Source organism: Oratosquilla oratoria, chromosome 12 (genome assembly GCF_046742065.1).
Source record: "Oratosquilla oratoria isolate Oo_2021 chromosome 12, ASM4674206v1, whole genome shotgun sequence".
Classification (NCBI taxonomy): Eukaryota; Metazoa; Arthropoda; class Malacostraca; order Stomatopoda; family Squillidae; genus Oratosquilla; species Oratosquilla oratoria.
Window position 1 is genome coordinate 44,230,470 of NC_134788.1, and position 26,364 is coordinate 44,256,833.

A 26,364-nucleotide genomic window follows, 5' to 3' on the forward strand; every position below is an offset into this window, starting at 1 on the left:
GTAGCTATTCGTTGGAAGCGTAGATTAATAACAATAACAAATATGGCCGATTCTGAGTTCAGCGCCGCAATCCCTACATAGAAGGTAGAATCTGTGTGTTTGTTATTTGATATTATGCGTTAATTTTTTTTAGACGTCTTCTGCAACAGTCATTACTCCATGTGTAAATTCTCCCCACCCAAAACCTGGTTTTGTACAATTTCGTTCCATTACTATGAGACCTGCCCTGGTAAATGTAGGTACCCCCACAAAATTTTCAAAAAAATAATAACCCTTGAATTATTGTTGCATATGAAAGACAACTTTATTAGAAACAAAATGCTTTTTTAGATTTTTGAAATAGCTTGAAAAATAAGGGAGATACGATTTTTTTTATTTTTTTTTATCCCGCATTTTGATTTTTGGCTAGACTTTACCATAACAAAGTGTTAGAATTAAGGGTGGTAATTTGTAAAGATTTCGGTAAAGAAATACACATCAAGTCTAAACCACTGGTCCAATTTGATTAAAATTCGGAACACTTGGGTTTTATGGATCAACAAATCACATGAGCATGTCGAAAACAATGTGAGACATCTCCATCATACCATATTTGCCTTTTCATGGCAACCATGAAGCTGTCAATGGTGGGTCTCACTAAACGCCGACCAACGTCGACCAAAACCACACAATGATGGTTTTTGCTCAAATGCATAATTTATATATAAAAAATAGCATATGGTTGCATTATTTGACCTATTTTCTTTAAAATGGGTGATTTCCATGTAAAATGATCAAAGATAAGTTACGTTTTTATCCTCTGCAAAATTACCAACCGGCAACCAATGCCGACCAAACCCAAACAATGACGGCTTTTGCTCAATTAACAAAAACGTATCTTCTCTTGGATGATCATACATTTAAATCAAACATTTTAAATAAAATAGGTCAAATAATGCAACCATATGCTATCTTTTATATATAAATAATGCATTTGGGTAAAGATCGTCATTGCATGGTTTTGGTCGACGTTGGTCGGCAGTTGGCGTTTGGTAATTTTGCAGAGGTTAAAAACGTAACTTATCTGTGTTGTTTGATGATTTTACATGGAAGTCAGATAATGGAACCATATGCTAATTTTTATTCAAAATTATACATTTGAGCAAAAGCCATCATTGTTTGGGTTTAGTCGGCGTTGGTTGCCGGTTGGTAATTTTGCAGAGGATAAAAACATAACTTCTCTTCAATCATTTTACATGGAAATCACATATTTTAAAGAAAATAGGTCAAATAATGCAACCATATGCTATTTTTTATATATAGATTATGCATTCGAGCAAAAACCGTCATTGTGTGGTTTTGGTCGTCAATGATGATGTGTAAACAAAATCAAACACGAACTGGATGCATCAGATTCATAGGTGACATGCCTATATGTGACGACCCTAAGCTCAATCATCAAGTGATCCATGCTCTTAAGCTTCTCATATCCGGGAGAAAATAGGTTGATAAACACGTTTATGTGCATTTAAATAATATTTAGTGATACCTTACCTTAATATTTTTACTCAGAAAACTATGTTGCCGAGTTTGATAACCAAATTTCCGTTCAAATCACTGAAGAAATTTTCTATTTAAAGGATTGGGCATACACTTGCAAAACAACAAGGTAATTTTAATATCTTGCGCATCCGCTGAACGCGGGAAGCATTCAAATTAAACTAAACAGAAGCTAGTGGCCTGCAACAAATGGCGACGTAAACATTACATGGTCGACAGTGGCACCGCTCGTGGATTCCGGGGTACCTAGTAAATGATAATCTTGACCCGTTTTGATATTGTATGATATCACGTCGCCGTCTTTGTTTTTCCTGTTTAAGTTAAGGTGCATAAACATCTCTACGTAACAGATTGTTGCCCAGTTCTTCAATCATCCGTTTTAAATGTATTGATATATGCTAGGAACAATATCTAAGAAGTCCTATATTAGCAATCAAACCCCACATATCTTCACATCATAACCGATGTTCTTCATTGGCTTTAGTATGCCTGTGAGCAAGACACATGCCCAGTCCTTGATAAAAGAAAAAAAAAAAGACAGTCCCGCTATCATCTCACCACTACTTCCTGCACATAACGACTGCTAGTAAACCACAGCTTGTGAATGGTCAGATCATAAGGAGGTGGATTTGTAGATTATGAAACAAAAACAGATTAGTTAGCCTACCCCTTGATAGAGCTTATGATTTAAGCATTCTTAGCTCTGTTGTGACAAATATATTCGCTAAGTTGGGATAAACCATGTAAAAAAAAATCTAAAAGTGCCTTTGTACATTTGCAAGAATATTTGAAATAGTTTAGACATTTGTGAGACGCTGAAGTGTCACGAAAATGGTAAGCAAAGAAGGAAGCCACACAGGTAAAGAAAAGATTATTGTAGGCATTTGCCAGACAGAGCCTACATGATTAGATTGATGCCTGGAAGTTGTTGTTGTTGTTGTTGTTGTTGTTGTCGTTCCCTAGACTGTCTGTCCGAGCAGTCCCGTCTCCCCAAGGAAGGCCACAGCCGAAACTGGGTTTTCCCACAAATCCTTTATAGAGTGTATGTTGTGTTGTTTGCGTGCATGATTGTGTATAATGCAGTCTTCCATTATGTGTTGTATGGTATGGGGTGAAGTGTTACATCCTGGGCAGCTGTTCACAACACGGTCGTCCAGCCTCTTCTGGTAGCTTAGAAGTGCTGGGTGGTGACCGCATCGCAGTCTGGCCAAGTGGACTCTGTCCTTACGTGGGAGAGAGGATTCAGAAGGGTGGATATCAGGGGGTCTGGCATGCAGCAGTGTGTTGTCTTTCAGTGTGTTAATGGAGCGGTGAGTGATATGATTATGAATATGTTTCCGGAGGCTGGTATTTGGTGGTTGTGGAGGAAGAGAAGAGAGTATCTGTGTGTAATAAAGGTCTTTGGGTGTAGTTTTAATGTTTCTTGGTGTGTGTGGGTGTTCTGCTATGTAGTGTAGCGGGTGTGAGGTGTTTGTGGTGGCTGCGGCAAGTGTTTGTGTTCCTCTCATGTCGAGGTGGTCCTTGACTTTGAGGACTTTTGTTTCATGGTGTAAATGGTCTGTAGGTGATGTATTTGTGCAGCCTGTAATTGTTTTTAGGGCTTTGTTTTGTATGATTTGAAGGGTGTTGTGGTGTGTCTCACTGAGATTAGGAGCCCATGCAGGACTCGCATAATTCATCACTGAGCGTATGCATTGTTTGTATATTGTTATATTAGTTTCTTTGTTTTGTCCAAATGTTGTTCCAGTGATTGACTTAAGTGCGTTAAGTCTAGGTGTGCATTTGTTTTTTATGTTTGTGAGGTGTTGTTTGAAAGACATGGATGTATCGTATGTTACACCAAGAATTTTCGGTGTGTTTGTGTGTGGTATTAGAGTGTTGTTGATGTAGAGATGAGGTATGTATTTGTGTTCTTTTGTCCAGTTGGTGAGAAGTGTTGCTGTAGATTTGGTTGGAGCTATTTTGAGTCTGTTTGTGATGAACCATGTGTTGAGTGTGTCAAGGTAAGGCTGGATTATTTCTGCAGCTTTGTCTGTGTTACGATGTGTGCATGTGATTGTTATGTCGTCTGCGTAGGAAGAGATTTGTATTTCTGGGGTGTCTGGCGTGGGTAAGTCATGCATGTATAGATTAAATAATGTGGGGGATAGAACTGAGCCCTGTGGTACTCCGTTCTTAATGTTTCTGATGTGCGATGATTGGCCATTATATGACACATGAGCATTCCTGCCTGCCAGATAATTGGCCAGCCATCTTTTGGTGTTATTGTGCATGTCTGTGTTATATATTTTATTTGTTAGGTTGTGGCGGGGGATAGCATCAAAAGCTTTACTAATGTCCAATGTTATAAGAAGTGTTCTGTGGTGGGGCCTATCTGAATTGATGCCATCTAAAATTCTTTGTGTGAGGTTTGTCAGAAGAGTGTTTGTGGAGTGTAGTGGCCTAAAACCGTGTTGTGATTCAGCAAGGGGAATATATGGTGTGACAAGTTTAAGTATTAGGCGTTCAATGACTTTAGAGGGGGTGCAGAGAAGTGTGATTGGGCGGTGCGATGTTGGGATTGTTGGGTCTTTGTTCGGTTTTGGAATGGTGATTATTTTACCATGCTTCCAGATGTCGGGTATTGTGTTGTGTGAATACCTGTAGTTTGCAATGTTTGTGAGTGCATGTATACCTTGTGGTCCAATGTGTTTTCGGGGGATGTTGCTTATGTTATCAGGGCCACAGGCAGATGAGTGCTTGAGACTATGCATTATGAGTTTTGTCTGACTGTCTATGAAGGGTGTATAGTCTGAGTCTGTGGGAAAGTCTTTCTTACGTCGAATGGTGCGTCGGTCGTCAGGGTGAGATGTAAGATGGCTCGTCTGTGCAAAATGACGTATGAGTGCGTTTGCTTGTTGTCTGTTTGAGGGTAGATTATCTGTTGTTGTGATTATTGCTGCGTGAGAGCGTGTAGTGTTAGTGTTGGATAGTGTGATGCTGTTGAGTGTTTTGTACAATTTGCTGGTGTTTGTTTTGTGATCAAGTGTATTGATAAAGTTTTGCCAATATTGTGTTTTTTGTTCATGTATTTTATTGGCAATCACAGTGTTTAGTGTTTGTATTTGGTCTGCTATGTTTTGAGGGATAGGTGTGGGGGTATCGTGTTTAAGTGTGTCACGTTGTCTGATGAGGCCTTGGATTTCTGGTGTGAAGTTGGGGTTGTGTGATTTTCTGTTGCCTCTAGGGATGTATCTCTTGTCTGCGTTTTGTATGATTGTATTAAAAGCGTGCACAGCATTGATTATGTTTGTGATTGGTGTACTGTTAAGTGTTTCAAAATGTTGTTCTGTCTCTTCATTAAAGGCTTCCATGTTAGATCTGTTGTAATTGGTGTAAGTGTGTCTGTGGCCAGTTGCAGGCAATGGTCGTAGCTGTGTAGGTGTTGGGTACTTTTGAAAGAATGCTGTAGGTTAGTAACGAGATTCTGTTGAAAGAAACCCAGTGTTTCAAAAATTGTAGAGGGGGCTGTCTGCAGGGAGGTTAAACTTTGTAACCTAACAAGTTTTGGTGTTTTAAAAATCGTTGCCGACGTTACTATGAATTCATTGTATTTAAACATGGGCTAGCAGATGATATAGGAAAGGGTTGCAGACTGGCAAACATCTTATGTGAATATTTGAATTTATTATCATGTAGAATCATTACTATACATTTATTGTAAAAAAATATATATGTATGAAAGAGAATGAAAATTATCTTGTATAGAATTATCTCGTTTCGAATACAAGAAACAAATTAAATAAATACCATTGAAAAATCTATTTTCCATGAGGGAGAGAGAGACTGAGTAGGTTAGATATGGTCAGAATAAGAGAATAATGTGCTTGATTTATCGTTTATTTGAACAATGTTGTCATTTCTCGCATTAATCATTGACTTTGCATGTTTCTCTAAATCACAATACTTATTTCCCAATGCAGTCCTCAGATGGGGGTAGGGGTATAGTACAAACTAGTGATTTCTAATTGAAATGGAACACCCGATTTGGTCAAATCAACAGGAAAATTGTTGGGGAAAAAATTGCCTGTTGGGTGTTTTGCTAATGTCAGGATTTAGATCCCTGAATGCAATATAACTTTGGATAATACAATATGTTTTTTATGCAGTGTCAAAGCAAAAAATATGCCAGGAGATCCTTCTGTTCATAACAAGGTCCGTGTTTCTGTCACGGGATGAAGTTTATGGATTCCCTAGGCACCAAGAACTCAAGTTTAAATGCCATTAGAGGAAAACTATGACAGCAGTCATGTGATACATGCTTGTCAGGCACTGGCAAGACCAGAGGTTTCCAGAGTGGTTGATGTCGACCCATGGCAGTCAATGCGAGTATGCAAAGGGTCAATAAATGCTTGGGGGTTGATAAATACCTAACCTAACATTTTGGAGGGGCTCCTTTCCAACCACCATCTCTTGCTCCACACACATTTCTAATCAATTCGTTCCACTCTGATCCCTTCCTGGTATACCACATCTTCCAACTGCTATCTAGGCAGAATGCCACAAGATATAGGTACATACATACATACATATACCAAGGCTTTTTCCCCCTTCCAAGGGAGGTAGCCAAAAAGGGAAAGGCATAAAAACACTCCCACCCATTTCATCCCTAAATACACTCCACACCCCTCCACCCTCCCTCTTATCTTAGCACCTCCTGAATGACGGGTCATCCCTGCACCTTGTCCACTGCCCTGGGTCAGAAGCAAGACACTTTCTTCACACATACTCCCTCATCCCCCACCCTCCCACAGTGCCTTCTGACCCAAGATATAGGTAATCCATGTATAAAACACTAACAATGACATATTTTGCACATTATTTTATTTTTCCCATAGGAAAAGAAAACTGTGCATATAATGTTTAGAATAGAGTTGATGACATTAAGATTCTTGATGCTGCAGGTTGATTGGATTCCATTGAATGTTGAAACTGGTACTTGCTAAGAATTCCAGTTTTGAAAGTTGTTTTACTCCCAACTCTGATGTTTCTGTGGAGGCTGGCCACTTTATTGTCTTCCTTTCTAGGGAATTCATTAGGGTCCATAGAGAGGAGTGATTATTTCCAACCAGAAAAAGGAATGATGGTAAAAAGATGAAAAAATAAAGGAATGACAGTTGTTCCACTTTTCATACTTTGTGATGACTTCACATTACTTAGGTCATACTCTGATTTGAAGCTTCATTTGTAATCACACAATTCTAAGGCTAGAAGAACTTGATTTATTCTTGTTATCATGTTATACAACCATTTAATTCTTGTATGGCTGTAACATAAACATAAAATACATACCAGTGGCTATTTCCCAAGACAAGGGAAGTAGCCAAAAAACAAAGGTATAAAATCCACTCCCACCCATTCCATCTCCACATACTCCACTTTAATTCACCCCATCCTCCCTCTTATCTTAGCTCCTCATGGATGATGGGTCATTCCTGCATCTCGCCCACTGCCCTTGGTCAGCAAGACACAGGAACGCTGCTTCCTTTTTATTGGTGACCCCCCCCCCCCTCTCTGCCCCCTCATGCAGAAAAGGAGAAGATGGGGAGAAATCCCTTTGAGCTGCATAATATCATTCACACATACTTCCTCAGCCCCCCATCCTCCACCCACTCCTTTCCATGCATCACAGCTTCATCTATACAGGACCATTCTCCATTCATCCCTGTCTTCTTTCATCTCTCTTCCTCTCTTTCCCAATGTCCTTCATACAATCTCCTTTTAGCATCCATTCCCAAATGTCTGTTTCTCATTACACTTTAATCCACCAAGGCATTTACTTGCTCTTCTCAATCTGCATTCTACCTCCACCTCCACTTAGCCCTTTCCTGCCACATTTGCACCCAAGTATCTAAAACTATCTCTCACCCTTAATACTTCCAATTTGCTACCACATTCTTCCCTTGTTCATCTCATCACCTTACATTTACCCACATTTATCTTCAACTCCCTTCTTTTTCACACCTTCCCAAACGCCATTACTAACTCACTTAATCCCTCCTCTGATCCTGCCACAAGTGCACTGTTGTCAGCAAACAACAACTGGCTTATCTCCTACATTTCTCCATTTTCTTTAACCATCTCCAATCCCTGGCCAATTACCTTTGCATTTACCTCTCACGCCACCCCATCCATGTATAAATTAAACGGCCAAGGCAACATAAAACACCCCTGGCAAAGTCCCACCTTTACCTTAAACCATTTTTGATTCTAACACAGGCTCTACTACTCTCGTAAAAACTCTTGACTGCTCTCAACAGCTTCCCTCCTATCCCATGTATCTGCAATACCTTCCACAATGCCTTCCTGTCTACCCTGTTATAAGCCTTTTCCAAATATATAAGTATCCCAAAAAACATCCTTACCTTTTCCTAAAGTTTTCTCACATATCTGCCTTACCACAAAAATCTGATCCACGCAACCCCTACATGTCCTAAACACACAAAGATCCTCACCAATTATTCCCTCTGTTCCTCTCCTACTCCTCTCAAACAAAACCCTTCTCATAACCATTCCTAACTACACTGAACAAACTGATCCCTCTGAAACTACTACATTCACACTTGTTCCTTTTTCCCTCGTAAAGTGGAACTATACAGGTACTCTACCAGTCCCCAGACACTCTACCTTCTTTTAAACAAATATTAAAAACCTCACCAGCCAGTCCACCATCACTCATTTTCTTAGTGCTTCCCACTGCATTTACCTTTCCTTCCTTATCCTCCTTCACATTTAGCAACTTCCTAAAATACTCTTGCCCATCTTCCTCTTACCACCGTTTCTTCCATTATCATCTCTCCATCTTCACCTTTTACCTTTTCTTCTCTGCTTTATTTCTTTCCAAAACACCTTTTTATTTCAAAAATTTCTGTTATACTCTTTCCCCATTTCACATCTCCCTCTTTGCTTCCTTTATCTTATGCTTTGCTTCTTTTCTCTTTTCTTTGTACCTCTCATATGATTCTCTCATCCTGTTTTGTAAACAGTCTATGAATGCTTGCTTCTGCAACTTTCTTTGCTTCCTCATCCCACCACTTGCTCTTCCTTCTATTTCATCCCATCCTCCTTGTTCCACACACCAACCTTGCATACCTTGTAACTCCCTCCTTGAATCATCCCCATTCCTCCTCCACTCCTAGTTCTACTCTATCCTTCACTCCCACTCATTGCTTAAATTAAATTCTTCTATCTTATGCCCCTTCGATTATTTTGGAGGAATACCTCAAGGGTTCATCAAGTTCTGGGCTACAGTTTTCCAAGTCTTTTTCTTTGTACCCTTATTATCAGTTCATCTAATGGTACTAGTTCGTTACTGCAGATAATATTGATCAACCCTGTCATTGGTTGGCTAATATTCCTATGTAGTGCATCTGCTGCAATGTTATCCCTACCTGAAATGTATTCAAACTTAACCTCATAACATGGAAGTGTAGTAAACCACTTGGCTAATCTGCCTCTAAGATTCTTATGTTTGAATAAGTTCTGAATAGCTGTATGATCAGTCCACACTCTGATTGGATATCCCAGTATCTTATCTCTAAAACTCTTTTGTGAATATATCACTGCTAATGTTTCCCTTATTGTAGTGCATTGTTACAAAATCTCAATGTGAAAGCTATATGTTGCAATTTTGCAAAGAATGAGCTCTTTATCATAATTAGGAAAAATGAGAACTGGAAAACGAGTAAATTTAACTTTCAACTTGTCAAAAGTTTGTTGTTGTTCAGGTCCCCAAATGAACTTGGAATCTCTCCTTCACAAAGAATTTAATAGATTAGATGTGTCTGCATATTCCTTGATAAACTTCCTATAATACCCTGTCAAAGGATTACAAAGGTGGAGCATACCGACAGGAGACCTTTTGGTCCATAACTAGGCCGGATATAGAAAATTATACATAAATGATAAAAAAAAAGATAGAATAAAAATTATGATAATGTAAATGATAATAAATAAAATAAATAAGTAAATAGTACACAATAAATGGAAATAAAGAAAATAATTTGTAAATAAACAGACAAATAATAAAAATAAACAAATGATATAAAATAAATGGGAGTCATTACAGCATCTTGCTTAAATGTTTATCTTAACGAATCTGAAAGCTTCAAACTGAACTACATTGCACTGCCTCTGCAGGAAGTTTATTCCATTTATTAACTACAAGGTTGGTGAAGTTGTTTCTACCCACTTCCAAATTAAATCTATTTCCTGACAGTTTGAGACCATTATTTCTTGTCAGATTCATTCACTGTAAGAATTTTGTCACTTTATCAAGTCACCTGTGAGTCTATGCTTTTTTAAGGAAAACAGATTCATGTGTTTTAGTCAATTTTTGTATGATTAATTCTTTATATTTAGAATCGGTTTTGTGACTCTCCTTTGTACTTTTTCCAATCTGTCAATGTCTTTAACCCCTTCCATACGGTGCCGCACACGTAGGCGTCATGGACTTAGATCTCAGTGGCAGCAGCCAATGCCAGCCGTACGACGTGTCGTAATAATACTCGCATCATAAAATATAGTCACCGCTTATATCGATCGTTCTCTCTTTCACCCGCGAATTTTGAATACCACAGAGAATGGGATTCAGGGCACATTTGAGAGAATGTAAAAACACAGGGGCGACTACAATAAATATAATCAAGACGCCGATATGGCAGCCTCGCGAATACACTCGCTCCCCATGACGCCTACGTGTGCGGCACCATATGGAAGGGGTTAATGAAACTTCTTTCTCTACATTGTTTGGTACTACCTTTGAGTTCACTGTACTGAGTCCATGTCTATTTAACTTATGTCTCAAATAAATGACACTGTCTTGTAAAAACTTTAATTTTTCCAATTTTCCTTTAAACCTGATTCAACTGATTTTTTTTACTGTCTCTACCTTTGAGTTCACTGTAGTAAATCCATGTCTATTTATTTTATGTTCCAAATAAACGACACTTGCAAAGTTTTACTTTCAACCCTGATTCAACTAGTCTTGAGAATACCTAATTTAATATCTTAAAGTGCTCAGTTGCTGTTTGGAAAACTATTAAGATATCATCTAGAAATACACTGGCTGTGTTTCCTAACAACCCATCTAGTACTGTGTTAATTTCATATAAGTTATGGAATGTTACATAACTAAAATGGCATTTGCTTGAATGCATAATGCCTTGTTGTAGAAAATGCTGTATAATCTTAAGAATCTTTGCATCTTTATCTGCCAGAAAGCTGATTTGAAATCTGTAGTGCTAAAATACTGATTCTCAGTTTCCAAACTACAAAATATATCTGCTATTACCAGTAATGGTAGTCAATCAGGTATCATCTGTTTATTCAATTCCCTATAGTCAATAACTGGACACATGGTACCATCTGAATTTGTCATCAGAATCAATGGGAAGTTCCATTCACTTTGACTGGGTTCTATGACATCCTGGGATAACAAATCAGTGATCAAGTTATCTACAATGGCTAGTTTGGAATGTGGTAATCTGTAGGCAGGTATATAAACAGGTTGAAAACCAGTTTTAATTTGATCTGATGTTTTAAAACAGCTGTTTTGTCCAAGGTGTCCCCAGGCAAAGCAATTGCTTTATTGTGCTTCACTAGCAATGGGATTAACCATGATTCTAACTCAGGACAAGTAGGCCCTAGTTGACTCTTATATTTCTCCTCCAAATCTGTTTCTTCCTGAATTGAACAGATGGATGAAAGTGGTGATTCCACCTCTTCAGGACTCTTGTTATCTTAATGGGTTTTTGATAGACTTGAAAAGATCCTATTTGTGAACCTTGTCTTTAGACCATGTCTTAATTCAGAGTACTAATCACTAATATTTCTGCCTTGTTCTTGTGTGTCTTATAAATCCGAAAGTCCAATTTCAAACCTTTTGTCCTAATTGATTCTGGGATGGTTAAAGTTTTGAAGACTACAGTGACGCCTTTCAACTGCACTTGTACTCTGTTAATTGCTCTGGAGTGCAATAATGTCAACTTTATTATGCCACCTTCCACAATTAGCAAAGCTTCATTTGGAGTTGATGAATTCTGATTAATTTCTGGGATTTCTTGAACATCTGAGTTGTGTCCACTATGTGTGTCTTGTTACTCATGTGTTCTCTGTTCTTGAATAGACCACTCTGACCCGCTACTATCCAATCTAGCATTGTTATCTTTCCCCATCAATCTCAATAGGTTCTCTTATCTCAAATACTGGCTCTAAATCTAGTTGATTTAAAAATGGGATTAACTGTGATTTTGCTAAGATCCCTAACTCAGCCAGACATATGACAAATGCCCTCTTTTCTCATTGTTTCAAATCCTATCACTAAATCTCCTAGGAAGACAGATTCTTCTACAACTATCCTCAGAATGTGCAAGTGCTCATTTTTATTCAAAATAACATCCAGGTCAGTCTTACCTAATGCTTTTAACTGACTTCCTGTTACTCCTAGCAATGAGTAATGGATTGGTTCCAAGAGTTTCACTTCTGGTTTCATCCTTTTTAAGCACTTTACTGATTATAACATTTACTGCAGATCCTGTATTAATAAATATTTGATTAAGTCTATTAAATATTTTACCCAGAGGAACCCTAGTACAGAAGTCCTTCCAATTGTTATAGTAAATTTATACACTTCACCTGTTTTACTTAATTTCTTTACGTCATCAATAAGAACTTCACATTCTGTTCTTTGTTTGGAACTTTTTCTTTTTTTAGCTTAGACATAAGGCAGTTGAACCCTAAATTAAGTAGTTCCTCTTGGTCAGGGGTGAGAATCTTGGTTAAATTAATGTAACCATTTAAAGGACATGGATGATATGGCCTCCATTCAGATTGATAAATTTCTTTTGATTAGCTCTAGTGATGGAATTTCTTTGTTGGTTCAATTTCTATAAAAAGGCTGTCAATATGTCCTTGCTGAGTTGTGATGTCTTCTCTTGTTCTGTTGAATTTGTTGTTATTGTGAAATTTACAAGATTATTTTGTGTGACGGATGATAGTTTATAATTGATTTATATATGGGCATTTGATGGAGGGCAATAATTTCCACCTGATGATCTAAATGAGTTGTGAGAACTTTTGTGTTAGATAATTTGAGTTATATGACTCCTCCATGAGCTCTAGTGTCTCCGACAGTTCTGTATAGAATGTACTTTTGACTATGTTTTTATGTAATATGTTTCCTCAAGTGAGTCCAGGCATTCGGTATTGGTTTGTAATATTGCCAGCAGTTATAACTGGTACACAGATTGGACAGTGGCTCATGTCGGAGTTGATCTGGCAACTATGAGTTTGTTTACATTGTAGTGAAAGAATAGAAAAGGGTAGTAGCAAACACCAGTTTACCATTTGTTGGCAGAGTCCACTATATGAAGTTCATATGAGTGTGTATTGATATGACCAACTAAGTAATCAGTTATCAACATTAACAGCAGTCAAGTGGTGGTTGTTGGCGAGTAGCATGGATACATAAATGGGCACCTCCTCAAGGTTAGGCATGTTAAGCAGTATTTTGCTATGTGATTTAAAGAGAGGTTTATTAACATCAAGATTCGGCATAATCTATCTAATTCGCCATAGCTAATAGTTTACCTCCGTGAATTGATTCAGTATTCGAGCCTGAAAGTGGGCCTATTTGTTTATAGTAAAAAAGTAATTGTTGATTTACTTAGCTGATTATTATTAAAAGGCTTAACATATTCGTGAGTAAATTAAGTTGTTTTATATAATAGCTACAGGAGTTCAATTAAATGAGTTGGTCAAGTTCGCCTAGTATATACTAGGGCCTATTTGTTCTTAGTTGAAACCTTGTGTCCAGGTTGAAGTTTGTTTATTTGAATTATGGCCTATTTTTAGTGAAATCGAATTGTTTTAATTTATTTATAGGCTAGTACAACCAGAATATTTTTTTGTACTTTGTATAAATACAGTCTAATCATGACTAGTGATAATGAGGATAATGATAACCTTGATGAAGCTGGATTTGAGACTGCATTGGCTAAATTGAAACGAGAAAGGGATATACTTAAAAGAAAAGTTACTCTGATTCTCAATAAATTAAAGGATTCACTCAATAAAAAGACATTAAACATTCGTTTTTGTAGTAAACAATTAGATGTTATTGATCAAGTTATAAGTGAAATTAAGTTAAAAATGAACAAATTTTAGATCTTTTAAAGGAAAATGAAGTAGATGTTAAGAAATTTGACACATTTACTAGTGAAGTAGATAAGCAAATAGGCTATCATATGGAAATAGATGAAATTCTATCAAAATTTCAGGATTTTAAAATGGCAGGGAATAAATCCAATAATCACTGCAAGTTCTATAGATGCTGATAGAGCTGTTGAAACACTCAATAGGCTAGACCATTTTGATACTAAACTGCCTCCCTTATCATGCGGCATTTTTGATGGAACAGAAAAGGATAAATTTGCCTTTTCTTTCCTCAATCAGTTTAATAATGTCATAGGTAATAAGAAGAGTATGTCCTAGGCAGTGAAGCTTAGTTATTTACATAGTTATCTTAGGGGTTATGCTTTGAAAATCATTAGCCATTTGTCTATCATAAATGAAAATTATGATACTGTACTAAAATTATTGAAGGATGAATTTCTGGATGTACCCTTTATAGTGGATGAAACTTTCAGAAGGATTCTAAGCATAACAGGGCCTCAAGGATATGACAAGGAGTTTTTTACATTAAAGTCATTCATCACTGAAATAAGAGCATATTTTTTAATTAAAGTCTAATTATGGTTATGATTTTACAGTGAAAGATTCTCCTGGAAATTTACTATTGAGTCATATTATCTTTAATAAGTTGCCTTCAGCATTCAATAGGGAACTGGTTCATAAATATAATACCAACTATCCTACCTTGACTGAAATCTTTGAGTCATATAATGACATTATTAAGACTCTAATTAAGACCTTGTAAAACTACTTTGCCTAAATCTGATAAAATCAATAAGGCCAAAGAAAGGTAAAAAAATGCACCCAATGAAAATAAAAGTTCTCTTCAAAATTTTAACACCAGTCAAAATAAGGTTGTTCCCTCTAAAAACCTTATTTGTAAATTGTGCTGTGCATCAGGACACTCTTTGGGACAGTGTGAAAAATATTCAACTCTTAAGGACAAGACAGAGAGAGTACAGGAGTTAGGTCTCTGTGCACGTTAAGCTGGATCTGGTCATAAAGAAGATGAATGCTTTGGCAAGCAAAATAAATTAAAATATGGTTGTAAACACTGTAGTTCTCATGGGCCTATAGCACCCCTTTGTCCTGAATTTAAAGGGCCTAATACTAGTAGTAATCATCTTTGTTTAACATCTCAACAAAAATCTGAAAATTACTACATTTCCCCTACTGTAACTTTGGAATTTATTCGTGGTAAACTGAGTAAGAAGATCAGATGTCTAATTGATACAGGGAGTCAGCAAGAGTTGCTAAAGAGCTGTGTATGGATTTAGACTCATTGAATATGATAGACTTCAATATAAAAACATTCATTGGAGCTGAAGTTAAGAGCTTAAAGCAAACCTTAATAGGTGTTAAAATGAATAAGATAATTCAAATGCCATTCATTCAGCATAAGTTTTGTTGTACCGGGTATGAATGAAGCCCTAAAAAATATAAAAGATCAAGGTTTTGAATTGGCTGATGAAGCCTTTGGATTAAATCAGGATAATGAATTAATAGAGGTGGATGCATTGATAGGTGTAGACTTGCTTCAATTCCTTCCAGAATGTTCATTTGCCCCGTGCTTGCAAGGGAGCTGCATGGTAATTGGAAATAAAGTAATTCCTATTGGTAACGTCAATCATTTCTTGACTAGGAAACAGGCTTCTCAAATTAGTAAAAAAAACCTGGCAAGTAATGAAGTTCAAAATGATCAATGTCAGAAGTCTTCTAAAGTTCATGACACCTCAGTTAATATGATACTTAATCCAATTAAATCTTATTTCAATCCTCGAGAAAACATTCTAAGTGATTCAGATATTGAAAATGGGATAGAATATCTCTTTAGCTTGGAATCTATTGGAATTAGTATGAATGAAATTTGTAGTTGAGAGGATCAAGAACAAATTGCTAGATTTAATGAAGCTATTCAGTTTAAAGATGGCCATTACCAGGTTAAGCTTCCTTGGCATTTGGAAAAAATAGAACTGGTCCCTTCTAATTTTCAGGTTGCCAGAAAAGTTTTAGGGAGAGTCTCAAAAAATCTTAAAAAGTCAAATCTTTATGAAAAGTATGAAGAGGTCTTTGATAAGCAGCTTCAGGATGGAATCATAGAGCAGATTGAAATAGACTTTTCTGTTGAAAAGGTGAATAATCACACTTGGATTCCACATAGGCCAGTCATTAAGATGGAAGAGCAGGTCTCAACTAAGATTAGACCAGTTTTCAATTGTTCACTAAAAACTGATAAGAATCTACCTTCTTTGAATGAGGCTGCATATACTGGAGTTGATCCAATGGAGACCTTGCTTAAACTGTTATTTTGCTTTAGAACTAATGATATAATCTTGCTGAGTGACATCAACCAGGCCTTCCTGTCAATTAGGCTCAGCCAAGAGTTTGACAAGAACCGTTTTTGTTTCCTTTAGGAAAGGGATAAACTGACTGCTTATAGATATAGAACTCTAGCATTTGGATTTATATCATCACCCTTCATTCTACATTATGTAATGAAGAAACATGCCAGTAAATTTCCTCTAGACAAATGCACTAACCTTCTTTCCAGTCAATTCTATGTTGATAATTTAATATTCACAGGTAATAATTTTAAGGAAATGACCTTCATCGGCTTTGCTATGAAAGAATGGCTCTTGGTGGTTTTATTTTAAGATCTTGGAATTCAAATTCACTTGAACTGAGACAGCTGATAGAAAGGGATGGCAAATTGGTTGAACACTCGAATGAGACAGAGAAAATTCTAGGTTACAGATTTAATCCTAATATAGATGAGATGCAGCTTGCGCCTGTTGAATTTCACTCTGTCAGTACTAAAAGACAATTGTTATCCGAGACTTCAAGTTTATTCGATCCACTGGGGTTAGTCTTACCCATTAGTATCAAAGGAAAGTTATTGATGAGGAAGGTGTGGCAACACAAATTAGGATGGGATGAAAAATTGCCTGAGGACATAATAAATGAGTGGGATAATATCAAACCAGACTTTGAGAAAGCTAATCAGGTCTCCTTTAATAGGCAGGCATTAAATGAGAATGAAGAGTATGGACTTAATATTTTTAGTGACAGCTCACAAAATTGCTTTGGGTTTGTTGCTTATGGTACCAGTAAGGAAAGTAGTTCCCTCTTATTTGCTAAAGCAAAAGTGGCTCCTGCTAACAAGGAAAAAGAACATAGTATCCAAGTCTTGAAGCTACTTGGAGTGATTCTTGCTTTAAAGTGCATCTCCACTATTTTGAATGCCTATTCCAATATAAGATTCATACATATACATACATATACAAAGGCTTTTTCCCCCTTACAAGGGAGGTAGCCAAAAAGGGAAAGGCACAAAATCATTCCCACCCATTTCATCCCTGAATACACTCCACACCCTCCCACCCTCCCTCTTATATGAGCACCTCCTGGATGACAGGTCATCCCTGCACCTTGCCCACTGCCCTGGGTCAGAAGCAGTGCCGCAAGACACAGCACATCCATAGCAAGGCCGCTTCATTAAGTCGGCGACCCCCCCTCTCCGTCCCCCCTTGCAAAAAAGGAGAGGACGGGGAGAAATCCCTTCGGGCTGCTTCAATGAGGAATAGGAATCTGGGAATGGATGCTAAGAGGAAACTGTATGAAGGAGTGATTGTGCCAACAGCACTGTATGGAGCAGAAACATGGAACATGAGAGAGGAAGAGAGACGGAACGTGACTGTGTTTGAGTGTAGCTGTCTGAGTAGTATGAGGGGGGTTACTAGGCTAGATAGAGTGAGAAATGAGGAAGTGAGGAGGAGAACAGGGGTGGAAAGGGAGTTGGGAGATAGGGTGGATGAGAGAGTATTAGGATGGTTTGGACACATGGAAAGAATGAGTGAAGAAAGACTAGTAAACGAGGTATGGAAGGCATATGTTGAGTGATTGAACATGAGGCGACGTCCTAGGATGACATGGATGGATGGGGTGAAGGGGTCTTTGGGGAAGAGGGGAATGTCGGTTGAGGAAGGACGGGAGAGGACAGAAGACAGGGGTGAATGGAGAATGGTTGTATATGGAAAATGTTGTGATGCATGAGGTGGATTGGACGGGGGAATGGGGGTGAGGTAGTGTGTGTGTGTGAGCAAAAATTTTTGACGCAACCCGAAGGGATTCCTCCCCGTCCTCTCCTTTATATGGGGAGGACAGAGAGGGGGGGTCGCCGATTTAATGAAGCGGCCTTGCTGTGGATGTGCTGTGTCCTGCGACACTGCTTCTGACCCAGGGCAGTGGATAGGGTGCAGGGATGACCCATCATCTAGGAGGTGCTAAGATGGGAGGGAGGGTGGAGGGGTGTGGTGTGTTTTCGGGGATGAAATGGGTGGGAATGTTTTTGTGCCTTGTCCTTTTTGGCTACCCCCCTGGTAAGGGGAAAAAAGCCTTGGTATATGTATGTATGTATGACAGTAAGGTTAGGATTGTTAAAGTGAAACAAAATGATGGAGAAATTGCCTTCCATACAATAAAGAATTTGTATCCCACGGAATTAAATATCACACTTGGAAGTCAAAACCCAGCACAACCTTCAGAGGTAGATACTGGAAATACTCAAATCAAACAAATCCTCAAGCTCCATCTGCAAATAATAGAGATCTCAAACCAAAAAGAAAGGCTGCGTTAAAGCAGCGTGAACTTATGAAAGATAAACTTGATTATTTATAAATTATAAATTGGGTATTAGGTGTTGGGTAAAATGCTACGCCCTGGTTCAGGGGTGAGGATACATGTGTTTAGGTGGTGGTTTAAATACTGCACCCTTAATCTAAGGGTGAGAATAAAATGTTTTATCAAAGTTTGATTAGAGGCATTAAAATCTTATTGATTTATTATATTTGTATTTATATTGATTTGGACACAATTAAGGTTGCATTGCATTGCATTTGTTACAAATGCAATCTCTTGTCAGGAGTATATTAGAAATTACATAAAAGGTGACGTCATATTGAACTCATTTATTGAACTCTGGAAGTTTAATTTCATTAAAGTAATAAATTATGTATATTTGAATTATTAGATAAAATCTGAATAATTAATAATTCTAATGATCAATTGCTACTGATAGTTTGTATTCTATTGAAAAATTTAAATATTTGGAATAAATACCAAAAATTCTGGTCGGTGAAAAAGGAAACAATGATCGAGTTATATATAGATATTGCTTACTGCTAGTTGCCGGCTTCGTTTAAAAAATTCTTTGATTCTGTGAAATTAAGATGCTGAGAATTTGTGTCAACTAAAAGTAAATAATATAAGTTTACTGTAAATCAATTTTGGAGGAACATTTACTTCCAACTGTAAAGAGAAACCTCTCTTTAAAAACAAAAGAGGATTACATCACAATTTAGAATAACAGTTGGATAAATTCAATAAGGCGAAAGAGAGTAAGTACACACTCGGCTGAGTTAAAACCAGTCTCTCGAAAAGTCCACACCTTTTCAATAAATTACATCTAAATATCAAGAAGGTAATATTGAACTTTCTCATTTTGAATTAGTCTAACTAAAGTAAGAAATTTTTTGTTTGGATGAGGAAAACAGATCCTTTTCCAATAGTGATACAGGGCTGGGACACTGTAAATGGTGTGGATATGATGTGCATACATTACATGTTTATGAGGGTAACCAATTCTATTTACAAAAGATTACAAAGGAGGAGCATGCCAATAGGAGACCTTTTGGTCCATAACAAGGTCGGATGCAAAAATATATAACTATAAATAAACAAATAAATACAAATAATAGTAATATAAATAGTGAATAGGTAAAGTTAACTAATAAAGAAATGTGCGATTAAGTACAAATTCACTTGGGGAGCATCTGTGGTAAAATTATTCTTTGGTTATTAGGAATCAAAATCTCAGAAGGGACCAGCAACTTGGGTTCAAGTCGATGACTCAGTGTCTGCTCATTGAGAGAGCATTTACATGATGTGCAAAGTCAGATTTTTGTGGTAAGGCAGATATGTGAGAAAGCTTTAGCAAAGGGTTAAGATGTTTTTGGGCCTTCGAATATTTGGAAAAGGGTTTTGACAGGGTAGATGGAAAGGCATTGTGGGAGGTTTCACAGACATATGGGAAAGGAGGAAAGCTGTTAATAGCAGTCAAGATTTTTTTTTTTTTTTTTTTTTTGCAAGAGTAGTATAACCTGTGTTAAAGCCACAAGGATCAATGAGAGGATATCACAGTTGTTCATGTAACTGGGATACCACTTTCTTGATACTTGGTTTCTCATTTCTAGGCATCACGACTTGTGTGTTTTTGATGGAATCCACCAAACTCACGGAGGCAAAGATGTTCTTACAAAGTGGAGTTCCTCAGGGTTCCGTTCTTTGGCCACTTCTCTTCATAGTATATATAAGTGGACTGAAATCTATTGTCTTCAAATTTGCTGATGATACAAAACTGCATGGAATGGCAAACGATCACTTAAACTAATGGTCTGTAAATTGGCTGATGAAATTGAACACAAGTAAATGCAAGGTTACGCACATAGGTAGAAATAACAGTAAGTACAATTACAAGTTATGTAGAAATTCGTTAACAAAAGTGGATAGTGAAAAGAATCTTGGGTTAATTATCAGTAATGATCGCAAATCATCTAAACAATGTATTTCAGCCTCTGAGAAAGCAAATAAGTTTCTAGGACTGATTGCGTGGTCTTATGACTTCAACCACAGTTGGAATATGCTGTTCCCTTATGGTCACCAACAGATTGGAAAAAGTACAACGGCGAGCCACAAAACTTGATTCCAAATATCAAAAATAAAAGATACGAAAATCAATTAAAACATATGAATCTATCCCCCCCCCCAAAAAAAAAAAAAAAAAATGTAGACTCAGGTGACTTGATACATGTCTAAGTTTTTTAAAGGGAATCGACAACATTAAAAGTGACAACATTTTCACACTGTTATTATATCTCAATTTGTTTATTATTATCTGTCCATTTATTATTTACTATTTACCTCATTGTTTACCATTTAACTTTACCTATTTATCTATTTATTCTTATCATTATTAGTTTTTGTATTAATTTATCTATCATCATTATAGTTTTTTCGCATCCAACCAAGTTATGGACCAAAAGGTCTCCTGTCGGCATGCTTCTCCTTTTTTAATCCTTTGAATTTGAAATGGAGAGAGCGAGTGGTTTGATGTATAGGTGGGAATTCGCCAGGGATGTGTTATGTTGCCGTGGCTGTTCAGTGTAAATGGATGGGTTGGTGCAAGAGGTAAATGCAAGGGTAATGGGCCGGGGATTGGAGAAGGCTAAAGAAAATGAAGAAATTTGGAGGATTAGAGGAGGGGTGAAGGAAGTTAGTGACTGAGTTTGAGAAGGTGTGATAAAGAAGGCACCTACGTGACGTTTTCCGAACCAACGGTTATCCGAGTCAGACCGTACGGAAATGGACGAGGACACGACGGACCGGGACACAATCCCCTCACAAAGGACACGGTCACAATTCCGTACATTAAAGGTGCATCAGAAGTAACGGCCAGGATACTCCGGGAGAAGAGCATACAGGTAGCAAATAAACCACGCAACACTGCATCACAACCTCACCAGGGTCAAGGACATGGAAGCACCCACTCAGTAGTCGGGTGTAGTGTACCGCATAGGCTGTTTGGATTGTGATGCAGATTACATAGGAGAAAGACAGAAGAAACTCGCCACTAGAATTAAAGAGTATAAACAGGCAATTAAGCGGAAATATGCAGCCTCAGTACTTTATAAATACATGAACGAGCTACAGCACAACATTGACTGGGAAGGAGCCAGAGTGGTACACAGAGACAACTCAAAGAAAAGGAGAATATTTGTAGAAGCGTGGACGACAAAAGGAGTTAGCGTAAATAGGTGCATAGACTTAAATCCAATATACCTGGGCACTAGGAACAATGACAGACTCAACATAAAGTGAGAGAGTACAGGGTGAACAAAGGTCATAGTGTGTATGAACATGATTTAATTTATTTCCTTTTTCGTGCAAGTGTGTAGTCCACTTTTTTCACTTGTGGTATAAGTTGCATTTGATCTTATTGTATTCTTCGCAAATAGAAAATGTATATGATCCATTATGTAAAATTGGGTATGTAAGGCTGTGACCAGTTATCCGGTTCCCGTAGCGACTGGAGGAGGAGGGGACGCGGACAGCTTCGGTATCACGGAATACCTCTCCCAGTTCCAACTTCGGCCAATATTTTAAGCTTTTTGTCCACTGTATCTCATTACGCCCCTGAAGACGGTCCTAGAACCGAAGCGTGGGTATTAAACATCCCACTTTGTTAACATAGGTAAAAGCTTGGCGGGATGCTTTGTCTTCATTTTTGTTTGCTGTTAGCCCAAAAAGTCATCTGCAAAACACTCCCCACATGACGTACGCAAGATTTTTACAGGAAAGCAAGTAGTGTGCCTCTACGTTAAAGGTTGCTTTAATTGGCCTAGTTCTTCATTGGTTCTGATCGCCGCTGCCAAATTTGTAGATAGAAAGAAGGCGACGTATTAAACGTGTTCAGTGTTTACATTCTCTAATGCCAAACATACAATTACTATAGGCATAAAGTTACAACTTCGTGAACACCGTAATTGAATCTGAAGAAAATTGTGTTGTCATTCTGATTTATGAGTAAAATAAACAATGGACGTAAATTTGTCACAAATTTAATTGCAACTCATTTGTAGTGACCGTTGCAACGGTGAATCTGTTACTCGATAAGGTAATCTCAAAAGTTTGTTTTAGTACTGGGTTGAGTCTAACCTATGTAGGAACAGGAGAGAAGTATGGAGTTTCAACCCACTAGGCGAAAGGCTCTGCAGACACCCCCTATGTAGGAGGAAAGGGTCTGATGGTTTGTAATATTATCAGCAGTTGCAACTGCTACACGGATTGGACAGTGGCAACTGTGTGTTTGTTTACACTAAGCAAACCATGACCAATGTTAACAGTGGTGGTGGTTGTTGGCGAGTTGTGTGCCCGGGTAGGTGGGCACCTATTCGAGGGCTAGGACAATGTAATTGGTGTGGATGTCATGTGAACACATCCCATTTTCATGAGTGATTTTAATAATCGATTTTACTGTGTGCTTTTTAGTAAAATATTCTTATGATAGGGGATGGCATGTATGAAATGGTTTGGGTACAAAAAACCTACAATCCTGCTATTACAAATCTCAAAAAGTTAATGTCAACCTTATGATTACAATTTTTCCAGAAAGGTAACCATCAACATTTCTGTGGGAAAGTTATCCATAGATTCCGTGTATTTGCCATACAACAAAGAAAACCCGATGTGGCATCTATACCTCAGCTATCTCATGAGAAGAATCATTTCTAGTGCGACCTATTTCATGCAGTTTTCTCACCAAAATATTACCACATATATCACATGATGACATAGTAGAGAAGCCTTTCCAGTGTGACTTGTGTGATTCTGCTTTCTCACAAAAGGGTGATCTCAAACTTCACATGATGACCCACACAGGAGAGAAACCTTTCCAGTGTGACTTGTGTGATTCTGTTTTCTCAAATAAGGGTGATCTGAAACGTCACATAATGACCCACACAGGAGAGAAGCTTTTCCAGTGTGACTTGTGTGATTCTGCTTTCTCACGAAAGGGTGGTATCAAACTTCACATGATGACCCACACAGGAGAGAAGCCATTCCAGTGCAACTTGTGTGATTCTACTTTCTCGCAAAAGGGTAATCTCAAAGATCACATGATGACCCACACAGGAGAGAAGCCATTCCAGTGTAACTTGTGTGATTCAGCTTTCTCACAAAAGGGTGTTCTGAAACGTCACATAATGACCCACACAGGAGAGAAGCCTTTCCAATGTGAATTGTGTGATTCTGCTTTCTCACAAAAGGGTAGTCTCAAACTTCACATGATGACCCACACAGGAGAGAAGCCATTCCAGTGCAACTTGTGTGATTCTGCTTTCTCGCAAAAGGGTAATCTCAAAGAACACATGATGACCCACACAGGAGAGAAGCCATTCCAGTGTAGCTTGTGTGATTCAGCTTTCTCACATCAGGGTAATCTCAAACATCACATAATGACCCACACAGGAGAGAAGCCTTTCCAGTGTGACTTGTGTGATTCTGCTTTCTCACACAAGGGTGTTCTGAAACGTCACATGATGACCCACACAGGAAAGAAGCCATTCCAGTGTAACTTGTGTGATTCTGCTTTCTCGCGAAAGGGTAGTCTCAAACGTCACATGATGACCCACACAGAGGAGAAACCTATCCAGTGTGACTAGTGTGATTCTGCTTTCTTACAAAAGAGTGAGCTTAAACATCACATGATGTCCCACACAGGAGAGAAGCCATTCCAGTGTGACATTTGCGATTCTGCTTTCTCACACAAGGGTAATCTGAAATGTCACATGAGGACCCACACAGGAGAGAAGCCATTTCAGTGTGACTTGTGTGATTCTACTTTCTTACAAAAGGGTCATCTCAAAAATCACATGAGGACCCACACAGGAGAGAGGCCTTTCCAGTGTGACTTGTGTGATTCTGCTTTCTCACAAAAGGGTCATCTCAAACGTCACATGATGACTCACACATGAGAGAAGCTATTTCCGTGTGACCTATGTGATTCCACTTTTTCATAAAAGGGTCACCTCAAATGTCACATGATGATCCACGAATCCCGGAAAAACGGCCCACATAGGAAGATCCCTGGGCAGAAAGAAGCCCCACCGGAAAAAAAGCCCCCAATTTATAAATAATAATACTTATTATTAATAACAGTAATACTTGTTTTAAGTAAAACCTAGTTCAAAGGGCCCGGTGAGTTGGTTTCAAATTCCGTGAGGCTGAGGTGTTTAATTGCATTAAAGGTGTGAAGTAGGCTTCCCTAATGGTGTGGGTATATAAGTCCCACATTCATCACAGTATCATTCATATAATTAGTGTGTACTCATCTGTGCGGATATATATATATATATATATACATATTTCAACATGGAAATGATAAAAAACAACAAAGGTGGACAGAAACTTTGTTACGATGGTTATATGTACACAAAGAAGAGCGTGAACAAAACGTCTATACGATGGGAGTGTTCAAGGAGAAAAGCTATGAAATCCAGTGCAACACTGTACACGGACTTGGATATATCTATTGAAATCAAAGGTACAAAACATAGTCATAATTCTAATACTGCTAAAGTAGATGCCACGAAGGCCAGAGTTCAAATGAATGAGCACACTTCTGCCACCAGAGGAAAGCCAAGTCAGATTATTGCCGATACTGTTGTTAATCTTCCTGTCGCAGCGCGTGCTGAGATTGGATACTCAGAGTCTGTGAAATGCACGATTCGCAACCATAAGCGCCACACTCTTCCGAAAGATACCGCTTGTCTGCAAGATTTAAAACTGGACGATTCATGGACTATGATGGTCAGGAGTTCATGTTTTATGATAGTGGTGCTGATAGCAGTAGACGGGTTATTGTCTTTGCAACTGAAGAGGGATTGCGTTATCTTGCTCGTTCCACCCAATGGTTTATGGATGGCACATTCCGGACTGCTCCGAAACTCTTTCATCAACTCTATTTAATTCGTTGCCCTTTAGGCGAGTCGAAGATAGCATGTGTCTACGCCTTTCTTTCTGGCAAAACTCAGAGCATATATGAAGAAGTGTTCCAAGCCATTGTTGAACAGTGTGCCACACTAGGATTCAACCTTGATCCTACGACAATCACAACCGATTTCGAACTCGCGACTGTGAATGCTATCCGGACTGTACTCGGTGATCACGTTCAGTGCCACGGTTGTTTTTTCCACTTAACGCAGAACACCTGGAGGAAGATACAGGAATTAGGCCTTGTGACACTGTGCAAGACAGACGAAGAAAGTAGATTATTTTGTTCTATGTTAGATGCCTTGGCTTTTCTGCCATGTGACAGAGTTTCGGAGGGGATGGAGTTTTTAAGAACTGTTATTCCGGAGCAACTCAGTTGTCTGGTAGATTATTTCGATGCGACCTACGTGTGTGGAGGATATCGTCGTATCCAGATGCCTGCCGAACGCCCAGGTGATGTGCTACCGCCGCCTCGTATGCGCCGAACGCCACCCCTTTTTCCACCCGAACTTTGGAACGTACACGAAGTAACCTTGTCTGGCGGGCATCGTACGAACAACCATTATGAGGCGTGGAATCAAGCCTTCACACAGATGATCGGCCACGACTGACCATCCTTCCGTGTGGATCGCGATCGAGGTTCTACGAAAAGACCAGGGGAGACATACAAAAGACCTTCCCACTCTCTGCAAAGACTTCGAAGCAGGCCAGAAAGACATTGAAGCGTTTCTTAAAGGCTGTGCCCACTGCATCCGCTTTTAATTCGATTTAGATTTACTTTAAAGTAGTGCCAACTTTCAAATGTACTATTTCATAACTTAGTGCTGACTTTGTATTTTTCTATCATAAAAATCTGCTATTCATAATATTTAGTATATTGTGGTATTTTCATATAATATGTAAACTGGTGCTGACTTTGTATTATTTTATACTTGATACTTTTATACTTTATACTGCATAGTTAGCCTCAATTATACTATTGATTTT

At 38.2% G+C, this 26,364-nt stretch overlaps 1 protein-coding gene across 1 annotated transcript; it reads left to right on the forward strand.

The window, feature by feature from the left end:
• Positions 1–26,056, forward strand: LOC143031586 (uncharacterized). Its single transcript, XM_076195628.1, has 2 exons — positions 1–84; positions 22,996–26,056. The coding sequence occupies exon 2, from the start codon at positions 23,250–23,252 to the stop codon at positions 24,045–24,047; it is 798 nt and encodes a 265-aa protein (XP_076051743.1). The 5' UTR covers positions 1–84; positions 22,996–23,249; the 3' UTR covers positions 24,048–26,056.
• Positions 26,057–26,364: the final 308 nt, after the last annotated feature.

What these genes read in the sequence shown, in the direction of transcription:
- LOC143031586 (XM_076195628.1), top strand. Translation starts at nt 23,250, where the DNA reads ATGATGACCCACACAGGAGAGAAACCTTTCCAGTGTGACTTGTGTGAT.